This window comes from Lithobates pipiens, unplaced genomic scaffold (genome assembly GCF_037356315.1).
Source record: "Lithobates pipiens isolate NorthernLeopardFrog02 unplaced genomic scaffold, aLitPip1_a1.2 Scaffold_23, whole genome shotgun sequence".
Taxonomy (NCBI): Eukaryota; Metazoa; Chordata; class Amphibia; order Anura; family Ranidae; genus Lithobates; species Lithobates pipiens.
The window spans coordinates 79,398,675-79,414,729 of NW_027507785.1; the positions used below are offsets into that span (position 1 = coordinate 79,398,675).

Consider the following 16,055-nt stretch of genomic DNA (forward strand, 5'->3'; position numbering starts at 1 on the left):
AAAAGTTTTATTTTTATTTATTTTTTTTCGATTTAAAGTCGACACAGACAGCTCTGAAAGGAAGAGTGAACTGTTAAGTCTTCTGCAATTTAACACATGTTGAAATGCTTAGGAACTGGATTCTAGGTGGAGTAAGCTCATCTACGGTTTTACATTAGTCTGAACACAAAAATAAAATTCTAAATATATTAAACAGCAAAAGGACAGGGAAATTTAAGTACCACTAATTTAACAGACAGGAACAACAACACTGCCTTACCTTTTTGAAAAGAAAAAAAGAATTAAAGCTTTTAAAATGCAATACTGGATTATGTACTTGGAGCCAGAGGTATATGCCAATTGTAAAAACACTGATACTTGATGAAAACCTTAAAATTACTCATCTCTAACAATAAAATTCTCTTATTGGGTCCCATTTGGTCTCCTAAATATATAATTGAAAGTGTTTTGTTTAAAATTTGCAAAAAATACCTGTTGATATTTTCAGAAATCTTGACAGCTGATAAATTCCTGTGCTCTCTGCCCGTGTTGCATTCTTATCATTTTATATTGTACCAGTTATCTCTGAGGACTACACGACTCCCTCCAACCATGTTATAAGGGAAGAGTGTACACAAAATTACATAGCTGGAAAGGTGGAATAAGGACACCAGTCCAACCTGAGAGATTGAAAATGGTTGGACTGAGGTTTCTTTAGTCCTGTCCTGTTGTCCTTCAATGTAATATTATTATTTTTTTGCTTTAGGTGTCCTTTGAGGGTAGGACAAGGCACTGAAGGTTTTATATATGCTATAAAAAAATGTAGGCATCTTTTATTGTTTAACCACTTGCCGACCACCAAATGTACTGGGGCAGGTCGGGTCCATTGCGCAAAATGAAGTACCTGTTCAATAGCCACTGGGAGGCACGCACCCTGCCAGAGGCTCGATCGCACGCTGATTGGACACAGGGCATGCCAATCGCTGATTGGACACAGGCCACCCGCGATCGTTGCCAAGAGAGGCAGAACAGCGATCTGCCTATGTAAACAAGGCAGATTGCTGTTCTGACAGGAGAAGATGAAGATCTTGTGTTCCTGCTAAGCAGGAACACCGATCTCTGTCTTCTCCCAGTCAAAGAAACCCCATACAGTTAGCAATCACTCCTAGAGACGTGTGTAACCCTTTGATCTCCTCTGATGTTAACCCCTTCCCTGCCAGTGTCATTAGTACAATGAAAGTGCACATTTTTAGCACTGACCACTGTATTCGTGTCAATGATCCCCAAAAAAGTGTCAGTTAGGTGTCCGTTTGTCCGCCGCAATGTTGCAGTCCTGCTAAAAATCACTGATTACCACCATTGTCAGTTAAAGTATCGTGCCGTATCGCAAAAAATGGCCTGGTCATTAAGTGGGTAAAACCTTCCGGGGCTGAAGTGGTTAAATAAAATATAGAAAGTGGGTGTTTTGTAACTCTATTGTAAGGTTTATTAAAAGCAGGATTTATACTAGCAAGGACTATAAGGACTCTAGAGTACACCACTCATACAAGCAATGTTTCTAGACTTGTTTCAATACCTACCACTAGTTTTCTTTTATCATCTACAGCCATTCTTTTCATCAGAGCTCTCCCCAGTTTCTTGCAAAGTCACTCAAACCTTTCATATCTTTTGGCTCTTCATACAAATAAAGGTATTCATTAAACAATGACTTGGGTTCATTTACTAAAGTACCGTGTTCACTTTGCAAAGTGTATGTTCATTTTACAGTGAATGTTTGCTTAGCTTAATGAATGAATTGAATCTATGTTCATGTCAGGCATCCATTCATCCATTTCCTATTCAAATGACTGAGTCAAGAACACAGCTTCATCTAACTTAACAGGATAAATGAATCAAAATTTGGCAAAGTGAACATTTACTTTGCTAGGTGAACAGACTCTACTACTTTAGTAAATCAACCTCAGTTTAGCTTCTGAAACTCAAGAAAAATAAATAAAGGTGGCACCAACCTAGTGCATTGTCCTAAAACCATAATTATATTGTCAAAATCACAAATCATCACTATGGACTAAACAATTCTGTACCATGCGATGAGTTTGGATGCTGTACCATGTGATGAGCTTTAACTCAATTGTGATTTTTTTGACTATAATACTTACCATTTTTTAACAATAACATTATGGTTTTAGGATAATGCACTAGGTCGGTGCGCCCTTTATTTCTTTTTCTTGTTGTTCTAGAATACCAGACTACCCCAGTCTTTAGACTTTAGATGGCAGCAAGATGTGGCTTATCCTTGTTGAACCAAGGTGGAGACTTAGTATATTCATCCTGAGCAGGCTCACTCCCAAGCGCAGGAGAAATTGTGTTTGTGACTATTAGCTTCTGAAACTGTAGACACTTAAAAGCCCCTTCAGTGGGGCTGATTTAATAAGGTAGTTGAGACTGTCCACTTAGCTTAGCAAATATTGTGAAGCCGTGTACTTTTTAAACACCCATCACGAGTAAAGGGAAAAAAATACATTTGCACTTTAACATTATTGGATGAGCAATTTTAACACAGTTTTATCCTATTCATAGAGTTTAGTGAGCTTTTATTTTTGCAAAGGTGACATTGTCTACTCCTTTAGTACTTTAACCTGAATATCTCTATGATTATAAGTACTTATTACAATGAAAAAGAGCCAAAATGCCATGAGGATATGGGTGACCAACAGCAAAAAAGGGTGACTATAGAAATAGGTTATGCCCCTTTCCCCACTCTTTGGAGGCCCTGCTTGTGTTTTTTTTTTTTTTGCAGATATTTTTTTAGATGTTTTCAGGTCAGCCAATTGCAGGGTTCTCCTCAGAGCTGGGACTTTCATTCTGGTGGTGGGCAGTCCTCGATGCAAAAAAGTGGTGCTGATGTGATGACTGCTCTCTATATTCATTGTATGTGAGGCAAGCCTTCCAAAGAAGCTGATCTATGAGGCCCTACAATCACAGGATTTCTTCAGTCTTCTAGGTTGGGTGACATTAAAGAATATGTTACCCCAACATTTCATATTCCTGATATGTGCCTGTTGTACCATGTACTTGTGTTAAAAAAGTATCATGTTCTCTTTGTATTTCTTCCTTTCTGTTAAATTCCTGATGCAGGCGAGGCATGAGAGCACATCCATCTCAACTTGGTCAGTTTTCTGGTTTTGCTGGTAGAAAAGCCTGCCTGTCCTCCAATGATCAGACTTCTGCTGACATTCTCCCCCCTCCACATCCATCAGTATACTGCTGGTTCTCCACCCTCACCTCTCCAAGCCCCTTATACAGCTGACAACAAAGAACATCACTGATTGCTTATAAAAGAACAAAAAAACATTTTTATATATATGTTGTTATAATTCTGCCTTTTGTTTCTATTTTAAACTGAATATGTTGTTTTACAAGGTAATAGTTCACACATACTTTAAACAACATTTAAACCCAGAAGACTAAGGGCATCTAGTGGTGGAAAGCTAATTTTGCAGGTGAAAGTATCAGTACCCCTCCAGGGAGGAATTTAAAAAAAAAAATAGCCTGGAGATGGGCTTTAAACTTAAATTACAACTAAGATCAATCTGGGTGAAACACATCAGTAGGGGTCCAAGATGTGGGTACTGTAGTTGAAGCCTGAATGTTTACTAAGGGGCAGGGTAGATTTATTTGGAGTTTGTTGTTGGGCTTATCACTACAGTGAATGAATGGAGTGAGATGTGCTCCTGGAGGGGCTGGCACCCAAAGCGAGGATAGAACTGACAAGAGAAGCAGGACTGACTTTCATATGCTGTCACCTGGAAAAAAGTTACTATTATAGCAAAAATACTTTTCAATATTGACTCGGGATTAGATAGGAGTGACAATGACATTGGGAAACATCCTTGCTCAGGTACCGCTCTGCTTGGCCACTGAAGGTAAAAGAAAACGCCAGCACTTCCAGGTATGGGTGAGCATGTGACTCCTTCTCCCTCCCTCATGTGACAGCGCCAGTCCTGATGGGCCTTGAAGTGTAACATGGGTGTCACATACATAGTCCTGTGTATGTTGGATTGCTTACACATGGCTTTCTTTCTTTGGTTCCAGTGGCCAAACAGATCCATGCTGTAGAGAGGAAAATTAAGTATGTATTGCTGAAAAGTGAAGATTTAAGTGACCCTTTTACATTGCTTAACATGGGAATTATTTTTGGTGGACATATTCTTGTTGAATGGACAATTATATAAAAAAAAAAGTGCACATAACTAGCTTTTAAGTAACTTTACTGGTAACATTCTTCTTGAATAGAGATTTGCTTTAGGTTAAAATCCCTTTCACTAAGTCTAAACAAATATTACGTGATCCACACTTTTTAACACCTATAAAAAGGCTGGGTGTTTGTATTACAAAAAAAAAGAAAAAAAAGAAAAAGGAAGCACTGTCACCTAGCGTGCCTAATTGGAAGTAAGGTCATAGGAGCAGCCAGTGTTCAGAAAGAAGGGCGTGAGAAGGAGAAGTCTATAGGCTGGTGTGTGGGCCTGCACACCACAGAGCTAAGTAACTCTCTGCCAGACAAATGTCACTAAGCTAGTACCATTATCAGTACTAAACCTATACCAAACCAGTAATGCTGACCACCAAGAATAGAGTCGAAAGCTTCTAATTAAATAGAAATAAACTACAAAAAAAAAAACACAATAAATTGACAAGAGAGACTTCAAATGGACATTATGAATAGTCTTACTCATTAATCAAATATTAAAATATAAATTATAAGTATTTCTAATATATATATATATATATATATATATATATATATATATATATATATATATATTTTTTTTTTTTTTTTTTTTTTTCAAGCTCTAGTAAGTCACCTTTGTAGTGTTTGTAAATGTCTTGCACGCCGCCCTTTTTTCAAAACCTTTGGCAGTCTCACACTTTCTCCCCCTCCACACAACACATTCAGCCATTTCTGCTTATTTAGAGGTAAACAGGTGTGTTTTCTGCTTTTACCTGCAAAAAAGCAAGAGTTTAAACCAGCGTGTGTGTGGTAAACTCCACTGTCAGGGGTGCCAGCGTGAAAACGTCTACTTAACATGTCTTCATATTTGAGAACGACTGACTTTTGAACTTGATAACAATGTGCTGTGATAAGGGAAAGACAAACCACCTGGGCTTCACACTTTCTTCATTCGCTCCCGCGGCACTGTGGCAGTAATCTACTGTGAGAATAACACGGCCCGGCAGTCTGCAGCATGGAACTATCAATGCAGCACGTCATTAGAACAATTGAAAAAAAAATGTGTTTTAATGAATAGCTTATGGGAACACCTCTGACTATTGTGTAAATCCAGTATTGCACTTTCAGATGAACATCATAATACACCTTCACATATCATTTTACTTTTGCTAGTGTTGAAAGAAAATAAAATCTAATTTTCATATGTTTTTGCCTGGTCATAATTTATAGTCATAAATTCATAATGTTACTTATACTCATGGTGGGCTGTGTAATAAGTAGCCCTTTACTGTTTAATTGCCAATGGGGGCCTGTGAACACAAGCCTCATGAATGTACGTGTAGGCATCAGAAAGTGGTGCCAGACACAGTTCCTGATGTCTGATGTACAAAGACAAACAGCTCAATTTACAAAGGCATTAAAATGAATATGGACTGCAGAGTCTGGAACAGATAACTCAGTTAAATCCTCCCACCAAGGAAGGCACTGAATTCTGTTACTGAAAGAGATTTTGCATCCACTGCCTTTGTGTACATAGCCCAGCTCCTTTGATTTTGAATAACAGGATCTTAAAACCTACATGGAGGTCAGTTATGCATTGTACAGTATTCACATTTAAAAACCCTAAACTTATGTTACCATTTTAATTTAATAAATATGTTGCCTATGTATGTCTATTGCTTAAAACATGCCTTGCTAAGGTGCCTTTATATTAAAAAATAAAATCACCTGAAAATTATAAAAAAATTTACTTCCTAGCCATGGATGAATAGCTGACACCTTCATAGTCAAACTACCATGAGCAATTATATCTGCAGCTGTGATCCTTACTACAACCCCATCAAACAGCCCTGCATGTTTGATAATAATGCACACTCGCACACTTCCACTGATCTCCACTATGCAGTGCTTGGCACCTGAGCAGCCAATCCCTATACCCATGTGCTGCAACATGGGTGACAGAAGGGGTGTGCCTAACAGTATGCAAATACAGATTTCCAGAAAAGTGGGTATCTGTCTTATACACTATATTAACAAAAGTATTGGGACCTCAGCCTTTACACGCACATGAACTTGAAAGTCATCCCAGTTTTAGTCCTTATGGTTCAATATTGAGTTGGTTCACTCTTTGCAAAAGGCCTGGCTTGCAGTCTACGCTCTAATTCATCCCAAAGACTAGCTTGCACAAAGTGCTGACCTCAACCAGATAGAACACCTTTGGGATGAATTAGAGCCTTCTCGTCCACGTGAGTGCCTGACCTCGCAAATGCACTTCTGGAAAAATGGTCAAACATTCCCATAGACAAACTCCTAAACCTTGTGGACGGCCTTCCCAGAAGAGCTGATGCTGTTATAACTGCAAAGGGTGGGCCAACGCACTATTGAACCATATGGACTAAGACTGGGATGCAATTAAAGTTCATGTGTGTGTAGGCATGCATGCGTCCCAATACATTTGGTAATATAGTGTATGTTTTTAAACTGTTGCCCTATATCTGTTTTTATATACACATATACATAGCTATACCCCCGAAGGAGCTGCTTAAGTTTGTTCCGTCCGTTACTCTGCTTCTCAAACGCAAACAACTACCCCAGCCCCTCTGGCACAACTAGCAAACAGTGTACTTGCAAACACAGTAAAACAGACATAAATGTAGAGAACAGGAAGTTTGTATACTGGGAGACTTTCCACAATCAAACAGTGATCCGGTAACTCAGTTGTCAAAAATGGCAAACTGTGATCCCTAATGGTGTAAATAAAAACAAAATGCAGACTTCAAAATAACACAGTCAAACAACTTAAATAGATCTAGAGTGTCCTATGCACTCAGGCATAAATGGGAACAGATCTGGCTTAACAACGGTCAGTCTGTTTCCCTCAAATCCTGAAATCATAGACTCAGGCAATGAACACGTGAGGCAAAAGGCCACAAAATGGAAATTATTACTTTAATAATTAACGTGAGAGTTCCCCTTTAAAATGTAGCCACAGGAATTACTGAGTTACTGATACTAAAGGCGTAACAGAAAGGGTCCTCACAATGGAGATATCCAGGATCTTCGGCTAGCCTGGCGTTGGTGCACTTGGTGTCCTGTTGAGCAGGACAAAGTGTCCTTGAAAGTATCCTGGTAATGCAAAGTGGAATGTAGGATGCTAGCAGTATCCTGGTAGGCAAAATGGAATGTAGGATGCTAGGAGCATCATGGTAGGCAAAGTGGAATGTAGGATGCTAGCAATATCCTGGTAGGCAAAGTGGAATGTAGTGACTGTTCAGCAAGGTGCAAGGGTTCCTACAAATGTGGGCACTGTTGAAGCAATGTTGCCTGACTACCGTGTCTTTAAGATGGGTAATACCCGCTCATGCATCCTGCGACCAAAGGATTGAGTGACAGGTTCCCCAAAAGGCCCAACTGGTCACCGTGTAACCGGATCGGCCTGCGCCCTCAGGAACGCCTGGAGATGCACCCGGGACCCCTCTTGAATGGGATCAGCACATTGACCTCTGGAGCTGTGGCAGAATCAACACACTGACCTCTGGAACTGTGGCTGGATGAATCCCCTCCGTGAGTAACAGTGGGCCCTCAGATCACATCTGTCTCTTTTTCTACCTCGTGGAGAACTCTCCAGCCTTCCAAAATGGAGTCCTTAGCCAGCCCTCTGCTTTTGCAGAGCCCTCTGGGATTTGTAGGTCCACCCCTTTAAGAGTCAGTTAGGTTGCTTTGTGCTGGGACTTCATGTCTCTTGATCCTCTGCCGCTTCCTTTCATTGGCTCTCTCTCCCTGCCAATGGGGTCACAGGGGAGAGAGCAGAGGGGGCGGATGCCTGTGTGTGTGAGAGGAGAGGAAGGGGGGAATACCCCTTGCAGATACTGACAGGCAGGTTTCTCCCTTTCTACCTGTGTATGTGTGTATTACATCTGGCGGTGGCCAGCTTGGCAAAGTACCTGCTACACACGCCCCCCACCAAAGAACCTTTGGTCCTCCAAAGGATGTAAAGATTCTGTAACCTGTTACATGCTTTATATATACAAACCTGGCAGAGGAACCTCCCACTAATTAGCATAGGAGGGGAGGTTGTCCTGTCTACAGGCCATCTGAATTGGTATAGCCCAGATAGCTGTGCCAGGGGAAGAGTTGGGATTGTCCTCCACCAAATCTGCAGTAGTAGGATCGGGTGTTACAAAAGTCCTCTTTGCAGTGAGAATGACCTCCTCAGAGATTTCATCCAACGTGTCATATGTCAGTCTTTTGGGTGGGTGAATAACCCTTCGCTCCTGCTGTTCTTTAGGCTTTGGGGTTACAGGCATACCGGTCCATCCTTCCTGCATTTCAGCTTCAACTTCCTCTTCAGCGAAGGATAGGAAGTCTTCGGGGTCTGCTGTCAACAGGGAAGATTGAGGGTCTTCCAACTCTTCAGAAGGCAGACTTTGGGGCACAAACTCAGGAGCTTTTGGCTGGAATATCCAGGTGTCAGTGACTTTGGGAAGAGACGAAGGGAGGGTGGCAGGTCTGGCATTTGAGACAGCCACAGCCAATTAATTCCAATTTCTTCATCCTTGCTATTCTCATCCTCTTCAGCAAGGGGCACAGATTCAGATCTAGTCACTGGTCAGGATCTCAGAGAGGCTATGGATGTGGACTGTGAATCTGGCTGTAGTGGCAAACGAACTGCTTTTGACAGAGGCAACAGATGTTTGCAGTGCCAAGTCTTAAGTGGCACTGTGCTCCCTTCTGGTCGGATCTGATACACTGGGATTCATGGCAGCTGCTTGCAAATGACATAGGGCTGTGCCTTCAGCGGTCAGCCGACTTGTGCTTTCCAGGGACACCCAGGTTTCTCAGCAGCACCTTGTCACCTGATTGTAAGTCCTGCACTCTGAGTTCAAAATGTCTTTTGTTCCTCTGTCTGTGGCATCTGAGGCAGCTTGGGTCTTGTCATAGGCGGTCTTCAGACTTTTCCATAAGCGGTCCCCATACCCTCTGTGGGAGTTTGCTGAGGTATGGTCTAAGGACGTGCCAAAGGCCAAATCTACTGGCATCCGGGCCTCCCGTCCGAACATCAGACGATAGGGAGAGTCTCCTGTGGCATAATTTGTGGTGCTGTTATAAGCATGCACAATAGAGGCTATATGCTTTCTCCAAGCATATCTAGGAGGAAAACAAGTGTATAGGTGCTGCGACCTTCCCACATAAAAGCATTGCCCGGTGCTCAGACCTTGAGGCTGCTGACACCTCCAATGTACCAGAATAAGGAAAGGGATGGTTGGAATTTAGGATGACATCCAAAATAGTATTCCTTTATTGTATTCCATATCTATACCTAGGAGGGTTTGGTTGAACCTCTGTGGCTCAGGATCCCCTTGAGGATGGTATGGGGTGGTTCTGGACTTCCTAATGCCTAACAGGTTTAAAAGTTTCTTTATGAGGCTGCTCTCGTAGTCTCTCCCCTGATCAGAGTGGATACATTGGGGAAGGTCATAGTATACAAATAACTTCTCCACTAAGATCTTGGCCACCGTGGATGCCTGTTGATCCTTTGTGGGAAATGCCTGGGCATACCGAGTGAAGTGGTCAGTCACTACCAAGATATTTCCCTACCTGCTGAGATCAGGCTCCAAGCACACAAAGTCAATGCACACCAGCTCCATGGGTCCCTGACTCTGAAGATTACCCATTGAGGCAAAGTCTTTCTTTGGATACATCTGATGCAGGAGTGGCAATAAGACCTCAACTTCAGCCCACATGCAGGGCCAGAAGAACCAGTCACTCACCAGGTAAAAAGTCCTCTCAGGCCCTAGGTGATTGTTGCCATGATTGTTGTATAGGGCAGTTAATACTGTCTCCCTATCTTTTTCTGGTAGAAATAACTGCCATTTTCTTCAGGATCATCAGAGGGGCCCATTCGGTAAACCACCCCCGGCGCAGTTGCAACCGAACCCATTCTGCGTCTTTCTTGAAAAAGCATCTGCGTCTTTGTTTCCGACCCTGGTCGAAACTTCAGGCGGAATATAAACCCTGATAGGACAGCCAACCATCTGTGACTCGTTGCATCCAACTTGCTGGTAGTGAGGATGTAGGTGAGAGGATTATTGTCGGTCTTGATCACGAACTTGGCTCCATACAGGTAATCCCTCAATTTATCTACCACTGCCCACTTCAAGGCCAGGAACTCAGTTTTTGCATGGGGTAGTTCTTAATGGCAGGTACCAAGCTCCAACTCACATAGGCAAAAGGCTGTAGGTGGCCATCATGCTCTTGATACAGCACCCTGCCTAACCCATCTCCACTGGCATCAACATGTAGTTCGTATGGCTTGATTGGATCTGCATAGTTCAGGACTGCAGTGGTTTTTAGGGTCCATTTCAGGTGCCTAAAGGTCTCTTTACATTGGGCAGTACACTGTTCCTGAATGGACTCTCTGGATTTTCTGGGCCCTCTAGCTGGTCTGACAGGCTTAGTTTCATCTGGGTCATCGCCTTCCTCTTCGCTTTTCAGTAGCTCATTGAGTGGGCGGGCTATTTTAGCGAATCCCTTGACAAATATTCTGTAATAGGAAAAGAATACCAGAAATGACCTGAGCTCAGTCATATTAATAGGCCTTGGCCAGGATGTGATGGCTTCTGGGGGTCAGTGGCCACTTCGTCATCAGACACAATGTGGCCAAGGTAGTTGACTGAGGGTTGATAAAACTGGTCCTTCTCCAGAGACAGCTTCATTCCCTCATCATAGAGTCTCTTGAGGACCTTCTGCAGATGCTCTTCGTGCACCTCTAAGGTCTTCCCGAAGACAATGATGTCATCTAGATACACCAACACCTCTATCAGGTTCATGTTACCCACCGTCTTCTCCATGAGAACTCCAAAGAACTGTCCCAGCCCCTTTAGCACCACTAGCAAACAGTGTACTTGCAAACACAGTAAAACAAACACAAATGTAGTGAACAGGAAGTTTGTTTACTGGGAGACTTTCCACACTCAAAGTAATCTGGTAACTCAGTTGTCAAAAATGGCACACTGTGATCTTTAATGGTGTAAATCAAAACCAAATGCAGACTTCAGAATAACACAGTCAAACAACTTAAATAGATCTAGGTTTAACAATGGTCAGTCTGTTTCATTCCAAAAAAAAATGAAAATCACAGACCCAAGCAATGAACATGTGAGGCAATAGGCCACAAAATGGAAATAAATACTTTAACAATTAACACGAGATTTCCCCTTTAAAAGGTAGTCACTGGAATCACTGAATTACTGATACTGAAGGAGTAACAGAAAGGGTCCTTACAATGGAGATATCCAGGATCTTTGGCTAGCCTGGCGTTGGTGCACTTAGTGTACTGTTGAGCAGGACAAACAAAGTGTACTTGAAAGTATCCTCGTAATGCAAAGTGGAAAGTAAGATGCTAGCAGTATCCTGGTAGGCAAAGTGGAATGTAGTGACTGTTCAGCAAGGTGCAAGTGTTTTCTACAAATGTGGGCACTGTTAAGGCAATGTTGCCTGAATACGTGTCTTTAAGATGGGCAACGTCCACTCACCCATCCTGCGACCAAAGGATCAAGTGACAGGTTCCATGAAAGACCTGACTAGTCACCTTGTAACCGATTCGGCCCATGCCCTCAGGAACCCCTGGAGATGCACCCGGGATCCCTCTCGGATGGGATGTCTATCATCTTCCGACACCTGGAACTGTGGCAGGATCAGCACACCGACCTCTGGAACTGTGGCTGAATGAATCCCCTCCATGAGTAACAGCAAGGTACCCACTACACACACATTTATATATATAATATATATATATAATAAACATTTAATACGTCACAAAACAATCCCAGAACTGTATGGGTTAGTTAAAGAGACAGCACAGCAGAACTGTCTGCTTTGAGGCATAATTTGTCTATATGAAACTTTGGACTGAGTTGTCTGATATTGGAAGAGTCACTGATGAGTCATTTACAATAAGCAATGTAAACAGCTGGTTTCTTAATAGAAAGGAGCAAACTGAGAGCCTTTGGGACATTGAAAAGGGCATATAACTCAAACTGATGGCTCAAAACCAGAAAGCAAAATAATATGCTGCATTGTTTTTTATTTGGTTATTAGGTATATAAAATATGTTTTGTTCTGACAGTTTTTGTTTTAACTGACCTACCTCCATAAAAAAAGCAATGCATTACTGACCTCCAGGGTATATATCATTTCTGCTTCAATTTCGGATCTCATCAGAAGTTTTTGATCAATGTCAACATGTCTCCAGTGAGATTTAATAGGAGCATGCTATATACTTAAGTTTTATACATATATATATATATATATATATATATATATATATATATATATATATATAGAGAGAGAGAGAGAGAGAGAGAGAGAGCTCACAGGAATACCCCAGTTCCTAGGCCTGTAGAATTACTTACAGAACTGAGATATAGGTGCATCGAGCTGTGGTACATTTCCTCCTTTTGCATTAAGTTTTTGAACCTGAGTCGGCGGCACAGGTTTATGTGACTGGCCAGTGGCTCGATACATTGCTTGGACCCACAAAATTCTGTCTTGCTCATCATCGCTTGCGAAGATCACTGTATCACCTTCCTTAACTGCATTGAAGAATGAGCGTCCTCCTTCCAAGCCTGTCAAAATATTTGTTAGGTTATTAAAGGGTTTTATACTTTATAAGGCAGATTGGTTTTATAAATCACGTGTGTTACTAAAGTGTGAGCCCACTCAAAGACAATTCAGTTTTTGAAAGATGCTGGACAGTTTTTGAAAGATGCTGGACAGCTTTTATCCATTTATGTTCCAGCATCTGTTTTTGGATTACAGGATGCACATCTACTGTGACCAGTAGAAGGGGTTCCCACTCTCCTTGTTGCATTTGGTTTATACTACCGGTCAAAAGTTTTAGAACACCTAAAATTTTCCAGTTTATTGAAATTTTTAACAGTTCAAGTCCAGTGAATAACCTGACATGGTACAAAGGTAAACAGATTATGTTAATACACCCTCTCTGAGAGTCAACAGCTTGACAGGCGACTCCCAAGACCACAGCTTCAAACACAGCTTACCACTGATCAGAGTCAGTTTCAACTGTGAAGAGAGGACTTTGAACTGCAGGTTTGACAGGATCGAGTGGCTGTAAGAAAGTCATTGCTAAGATGGCAAAATAAGAAAAAGAGGCTTGCCTGGGCAATTAAGTGCCGCCAGTGGACTACTGAATGGAAGAAGGTCTTATGGACTGCTAAATTAATATTTGAGACCTTCAGTTCATCACACAGGGTTTTTGTACACCGCAGAAAAGGTGAAAGGATGGTTCCTCAATGTGAGACGCCAACTGTCAAATATGGCGGAGGAAGCATGATAGTCTGGGGTTTACTTTGCTGGATCTAGGGTTTGTGACTGCACAGTGTAAGTGGCACCCCAAATCATAACATTCATTTTGTAGCCGTGCAAAACCCACTGCACTAGTTGGTCAGGGGTTCAACCTACAGCAAGATAATGACCCAAAATATATCTCCAGGCTGTGTTAGAACTACCTTAGAAGAAAAGATAAAGATGGTAGGCTTCAAATAATGGAATAGCCAGCACAGTCTGCAGACTTAAAGTCAATCTAGTTGGTGTGGGATGATCTGCACTGAAGGGTGAAAGCAAAGCAACCAATAAGTGCAAAACATTTGTGGGAACTTCTGCAACAGTGTTGGGAAGAAATTTCCGAACAATATTTGATTTCCGTTGTAGAAAGAATGCCACAAGTGTGTTTGGCTGTTATATCTAAACAAACGATTCCGTGATTTATTTTTTTATGTTCAATTGTTTATTTGTTCTATGCTTTATTTTCAGAGTATGTTGAGACAATAAAGGGTGAAAAATTCAATAGAAACTCTAAAAATTGGGGTGTTCCAAAACTTTTTTACTGGTAGTATATGTCATACTATCTAGATTGCAACAGGAAATAGAACATACTGCAAACAAAAGCATTTGTTCAAGCCAATAGCCTACCCCCGGAAGGTGACAACTTATTTTAACCCCATTGTCTAATAAGAAATAAATAAGTAACTTGATGCCTTTTCAGGTAAACTGTTCAGTGACTAAAGTTGATCTCCCACTTCTACTTATTTTAGCAGTAAATGTAATGAAATTGGCTTAGAATCTTGGATAGGTTATTACTGCGTTCTGTGTCTCCGTTGGAGAGATTCTTTCTTATTTCCTGTCCAACATACACAACAGCTGCTGCTGCGAACACAGCGATCATTAAGCAACTCCGATTCTCATACCACAAACCCACCATATGGGATTTTCTCCGCTCACCATCTACAAATAGTAGCAGCCCTGAAAAAGGGGGAGTATTTTTCCCCAAAATGTGCTGGCTTAACCATGTTCTGAACTTTCATTAAATTATCACAAACTATACTCTCCATGCATTTCACTGAATATTGGGCGCTCCCTCCTCTCCTACCCCCACATACACAGGAAGTGAGCAGAAACCTCTCTAAATTCATAACAAACTCAACCTTTAACCATTGTCATTGAAAAAAAAAAAAGTTATAATGCTTATGATAATAAAACAGAAAGAAAATACCATAAACAATAAAAATTCCCTATAAAATAACGTGCTACTCATTTACTTACCTGGCTGTGGATCTGTGTAATCCACTGTATAGCCATCAAGTTGTAGAAGTTCCTGTGGTTCTGCTTTTTTTTCTCTGTAACTGCACATAGCGAATGTGTATTGGCTAACCTGAAAATCACAGAGACACATAAACATGATATATACATGTACATGGTACATATACAGACACGAATATTTTTCAAATCCAAGTAAGTCTTCAAATGTGTATACAAAGTTGTTATCATTTTGTAGTGATGACAATAAGGTAAGTACATTATTTACACAGCATTAAAGAAAGAGCACATAATAAAGCTGTATGTACACATTACTGTGTGCTTTTCTTTTCATGCATTGTTGTGTGCTTTATTAATTCATTTTGACAGACATTTGTAACGTGCATTGACATGTGCTGCCATTTTGATCAATAGACCCTTTAATAGGCATTGATGCATCAAAAAGTGTCTCAAACAACACATGGCACAAAGAACTGGGACCATTTAAGACAATGACTAACCTGGGTACATGCATTAAAGTGTGTAAAATGCGTGTGAAAAGGGCTTAGGTACTTGGGCTTCAAATTTTTGGGAGAACTCCCTGCTTTCCATTCCGAAAAGGCAGGCAAGGGAGGCCTTTTTTCAATGAAGCAGACCCACCTGCTAGTAGAAAACTAGACTAGAAAATATTTACAGCCAATATTTTAGAGTAAAACCGATTTAAACGCAATTCCAATTTGGAAAGAGTTGCTTTCTCTTTACTTCCAGTCCCACAGCTAAAACAGGAATTCAGAGAAAATCCCTCTAAAGCAGGGGTCTCAAACTGGCGGTCCTCCAGTTGTTGTAAGACTACAAGTCCCATGAGGCATTGCAAGGCTGACAGTTCCAAGCATGACTCCCACAGGCAGAGGCATGATGAAACTTGTAGTTTTGCAACAGCTGGAGGGCCACCAGTTTGAGACCACTGCTCTAAAGTGAGTTTATCCCTGGGCCACCAGAACTAGCGTCCTCATTGGAAGATATCTCTACAATTACAGTTTTGGGGACAACCCAAAAGTTGGAATTTTCTTTTACTATCTTTTTTGGTGATAATAGTAAATAGAAGTAATAGAGAGGGTGAATCTCCCTAACGGGGACACAGACAACAACAACAACAAAAAAACAACATGAGAGATGTTCTAATCTCCAATCTAACCAATACTAAAAGAAGTTTTGCCTTTAGTTATACAATTACTTTAACCTTGCTAAA

The 16,055-nt window shown here is 41.2% G+C and overlaps 1 protein-coding gene across 23 annotated transcripts in view; it reads right to left on the reverse strand.

Annotated features, from left to right (window-relative positions):
- Positions 1-16,055, reverse strand: part of CADPS (calcium dependent secretion activator) — a 624,105-nt gene that overhangs the window by 243,965 nt on the left and 364,085 nt on the right. For all 23 annotated transcript variants that reach the window (XM_077451917.1, XM_077451920.1, XM_077451911.1 and 20 more), the window contains exons 10-11: positions 14,834-14,942; positions 12,625-12,837 (exon numbers count right to left, since the gene is read on the reverse strand). In XM_077451917.1, coding sequence (XP_077308043.1) covers positions 12,625-12,837; positions 14,834-14,942 — 322 coding nt within the window. The remainder of the gene's footprint in view (positions 1-12,624; positions 12,838-14,833; positions 14,943-16,055) is intronic.